Genomic DNA, 4,479 nt, shown 5'->3' on the forward strand with positions numbered 1-4,479 from the left:
CGTGATGGCACTTGTGCCGGTGGCACATGTAAGGACATTCGAGCGAGATCGTTGCCAGTGCCGCTGGACTGGCTCCCGTGCAGGTGGCACATAAAAGACACCATTTTGAGCATGGCCGTTGCCAGTACCGCTTGTCTGGCCTTCGTGCCGGTGGCACATAAAAGCACCCACTACACTCTCGGAGTGGTTGGCCTTAGGAAGGGCATCCAGCTGTAGAAACTCTGCCAAATCAGATTGGAGCCTGGTGTAACCACCTGGTTTACCAGTCCTCAGTCAAATTGTCCAACCCATGCTAGCATGGAAAGCGGACGTTAAACGATGATGATGATGATGATGGTGATTATTATTATGGTGGCAAGCTCCAGACAAAATACTTAATGGCATTTCATCTGTTTTTATGTATCAGGTTCAAATGCTGCTGGGATCAACTTTGCTTGTCATCCTCTAAAATTTCTACCCTTCTGCCAAAATTTGAAACCATTACTTTTATTATTATTATTTTTATTATTATTAAGGCAGAATTGTTACTGCTCTGGACCAAATGTGTTGTGGCATTTCTTCTGGCTTTGTGTTCTGAGTTCAAATGCCATTGAGGTTGACTTTGCCCTTCCAGGTCAAGTCAATAAAACAAGTACCAGTTGAGCACTGAAGTTATCACTATTGACTAATTTACTCTCACCAAAATTTCCGGCCTTGTGCTTGTAGTAGAAAGGATTATCATTATTATTATTATTTCATTGACCTGCTGTATTTAACAAGTAATTATTTATTGACCAACTTCATAAAGGACAAAAGTTGTTAAGAGAATACGGTGCTGGTGATGATCTTAGAATTAAACAGAACAACACTGTTTCAAATATTCTTTTCTGTTGATTCTGTTTCACCAGGGTCTTAGAGAAACTGTACACCCTTACAGATTTGTTGCCAAACAAGGGTTCAAGGAGCTGCTAGACGTACCCGAAGCAGATCAGAAATGTATCGCTGTTCTACCAAAGTTAATACAACCTCTCCGGGCTGCTCTAGTGAGTATTTTTTTTTATCCATTACTACCACTATTATTATTATTACTACTACTACTAATAATAATAATGATACTTTAAAGGCACAAGGCCTGAAATTTGTAGGGAGAGGACTAGTTGATTATCTTGACCCCAGTATTTCACTGGTACTTAATTTATCAACCCCAAAAGGATGAAAGGCAAAGTCAACCTCGGCAGAATTTGAACTCAGAACATATCAACAGACAAAATACCACTAAGCATTTCACTCAGGTTGCTAACAACTCTGCCTGCTCGCCACCTTCCATAATAATAATAATCATCATCATCATTATATTATAAAAGAGAAGCTGATTTCCATCTGTCTGACCCTCACAAGATATATGTAGAAGGCGGGAAAAAGTGGAGGAATCAAGAAGGAAGATAATTCATGTCATAACATATATGTAGAAGAGGGAAGAAATGGAGGAATCAAAAGGGGAGATAACTCATGTCACAACAAATTAGTAGAGAAAAAGTTGTTGAGAGAGATTGTGTGTGAAAGATAGATAGGTAGTGTTATCACCATAGTGACTAACAAGTTTTAATTAAAAAAACAAGAATTTTAACTGTATCTACTTGATTCAGTGTTCATGTACAGACAATTTTAAATTGTTAATAGCAGAGTGGATGACCCTGAAAACCAGTGTATACATGCAAACCAAACAGAATTCAGCAGCACAGCCAAGAAGAAACAAGATGAAAGCAAAAGAACTTTGACAAGGAATGTTCTTTATCACAAAGTTATTATATGATATATTGTTCAGTGAATATACTTATTGTGTAGAATATGAAAAAAAGTATTTTAGAAAAATGCTGTTGTTCAACAGTATTCAAGTTGTTATTAATCTTCATTGGGAAAGTCAATCTAAACATTATTTGAAAAATTTATTAAGGTATATGTATGATTAACAAATATTTTTACAGACAATGTAGGAACTGGTAAAGACCTAGTAGTAGTAATTATTATTATTATTATTATTTAAGACAGTGAGCCGGCAATCATTAGCACACCAGGCAAAATGCTTAGCAGTATTTCATGTCTTCACGTTCTGGTTCAAATGCTGCAGGAGTCAATAAATTAAGTACCAGTTACGCACTGGAATCAATGTAATCAACTGGTCCCCTCCCCCAAAATTTCAGGCCTTGTGCCTATAGTAGAAAGGATTATTATTATTATCATTATTTGCCTTTGCTTTAATTTGTACAAGCTGCACCCAAGTCTCAACCAGAGATGTCAAATGACGGCAAGTTTTTGCATCTAAAGATGCAAACAGGTGAGGTACCATGCAACTGAAAAATTAATGCCTAAAATCAATCCTTTTTTTTAATAAAATTTATAATAAAACTGAATAAGATTATATTTACATGGAGAAGAAATTACATGGAATAAATATTATTATTATTGTTGTTATTAAACCTAGAATTAACTACATCTTGGGAAATGTATGTGACAAATGTTAACAAAAATGTACTCGATGTTGTGCATGAATGCCTTAGCAATGTTTATAAATTTTAGTATTGCTATTATCTAGAATATTTCAATGTCTTTCTGTTATTTGTAATCTGTCAATGTCCTTACAGCAGTCATTTATGCATCCGTTGGCCATGGTATCACAGTGGTTTGACCAGGGCTGGCAAACTGGAAGGCTGTACCAGACTCCAGTCTGATTTGGCATGGTTTCTACAGCTGGATGCCCTTCCTAACACCAACCACTCCAAAAGTGTAATAGGTGCTTTTACTTGCTACCAGCATGGATGCCATTTGTGTGACACCAGTATCTGCCTCGACTGTGATTTTATTTGATGGGTCTTCTTCTCAAGCACGACATAATGCAAAGATCTCATTCATTGCCTCCATGAGGTCCAGCACTTAAAAGGCGCTTTTTACATGTCACTGGCATGGATGCCAGTTACATGACACCAGCATCAGCCACAACTGATCAAGACATTTCTTAACTGCTATAAAGTTTTGTTTTGCTTCTGTTATTATCATCATCATCATCATTATTATCATCATCACCACCATTATTACCATTTAGGCAGGAAGCTGGCAGAATCATTAGCCCATCAGACAAAGCGCTTAGCAGCATTTCTTTTGGCTCTTTATGTTCTGGGTTCAAATTCTGACAAGTTCAGGTCTGCCTTTCATACTTATTGGGTTGATAAAATAAAGTACCAGTTGAATACTGGGGGTTGATGTAATCAACTTACTCCTCTCACTGAACTTACTGGCTTTGTTCCAAAATTTGAAACCCTTATTATTATTATCATGCTATGGTCAACTTTGCCTTTTTGTTGTCTAGGATGGTTGAAGAAATGAAGTACCACTCATTCACTGAAATCAGTTAAACTGACTGCAGTCTTTCCCAAAAGTGTATGGCCATTGTACCCAAAGTAGAAATCATCTTAGGTATTTCTTAATTGCAATTTCTTAATTGCATTCCGTCAAATGTATGGAGTTAAAGTGAAAAAACTTTACTTTCTGAGTTCAAATACCACTGAGGTTGACTTTGCTTTTCATCCTTCTGGGGGTCAATAAAATAAGTATCAGTCAAGTACTGGGGCCAATGGTTTCGACTAATACCCTCCCCTCAAAATTGTTGGCCTTGTGCCAATATTTGAAACAATTATTATTATTCTATTCTTTTTAACTCTTGTTTTGTTGGAATTCCTGGAGTCTTGCATGCATAGTGGGCTTGCTACCTGCAACCTACAGTAGTATGCTATCTGTTTTTCAACTTATACTTTCCTGATGATTCTGGCCATACTAAGGAAGCAAACCTTTTATAACAGCTCTACTAGGCATTCTATTTCGATTTCCATTATATTCCTCTTGGTGCTTTCTGATACCATCCCCAAGGATCCAACAATAATTGGCATATTATTATTGTTGTTGTTATCATTATTGTCATCATCATCATTATACTTCATTGAATAGTATGGTTATAAAATCCTGTATGCTTTTGTTTGTTTTTCTTCTTCATGTTAACTGTCAGGCCTTAACAAAAAGCCTTAAGCAGAAAGTACCTTTCTAAAATTATGAGCTGCTCTAAAAAGGAGATATCTCTATTTTTAAATCAGAATTTTTTTGTACTTCTATGTTTTCAAGAGTTTTTTTGTACCTCTTTGCTTTCAATGTTTTTGTCTGAAAGAATTACAACATCTAATATAAGTCATTCTCTCTTTTTTATGTCTCTTAGGATATCTGGTCTGAAATGCTGATAAAATTGTGATATTTTTTTTTCTCTTTTTTCTCTTTTCTAGACTCATCGTGACGATAATGTATTTGAGAACGGACTAGAAGCACTCAGCCAGATTAGTGCCACAACTAAAGATGCCCTTAATATTCACCTGAAATCATTTCTGCTTGCTGTAGGTTCATTTGATTTTGTTTTTTCTTTCTTTGACAGACAGACACACACACACACACACACATCTT

At 36.2% G+C, this 4,479-nt stretch overlaps 1 protein-coding gene across 7 annotated transcripts in view; it reads left to right on the forward strand.

The window, feature by feature from the left end:
* LOC106874070 (PACRG-like protein) overlaps nt 1-4,479 on the forward strand; it is a 25,630-nt gene that overhangs the window by 14,539 nt on the left and 6,612 nt on the right. For 6 of the 7 annotated variants that reach the window (XM_014921651.2, XM_014921653.2, XM_014921655.2 and 3 more), the window contains 2 exons: nt 888-1,022; nt 4,305-4,412. In XM_014921651.2, coding sequence (XP_014777137.1) covers nt 888-1,022; nt 4,305-4,412 — 243 coding nt within the window. The remainder of the gene's footprint in view (nt 1-887; nt 1,023-4,304; nt 4,413-4,479) is intronic. The other variant, XM_052972815.1, reaches the window with a different exon arrangement.

The sequence above is a fragment of the Octopus bimaculoides genome, chromosome 14 (genome assembly GCF_001194135.2).
Source record: "Octopus bimaculoides isolate UCB-OBI-ISO-001 chromosome 14, ASM119413v2, whole genome shotgun sequence".
In the NCBI taxonomy this organism is placed as follows: Eukaryota; Metazoa; Mollusca; class Cephalopoda; order Octopoda; family Octopodidae; genus Octopus; species Octopus bimaculoides.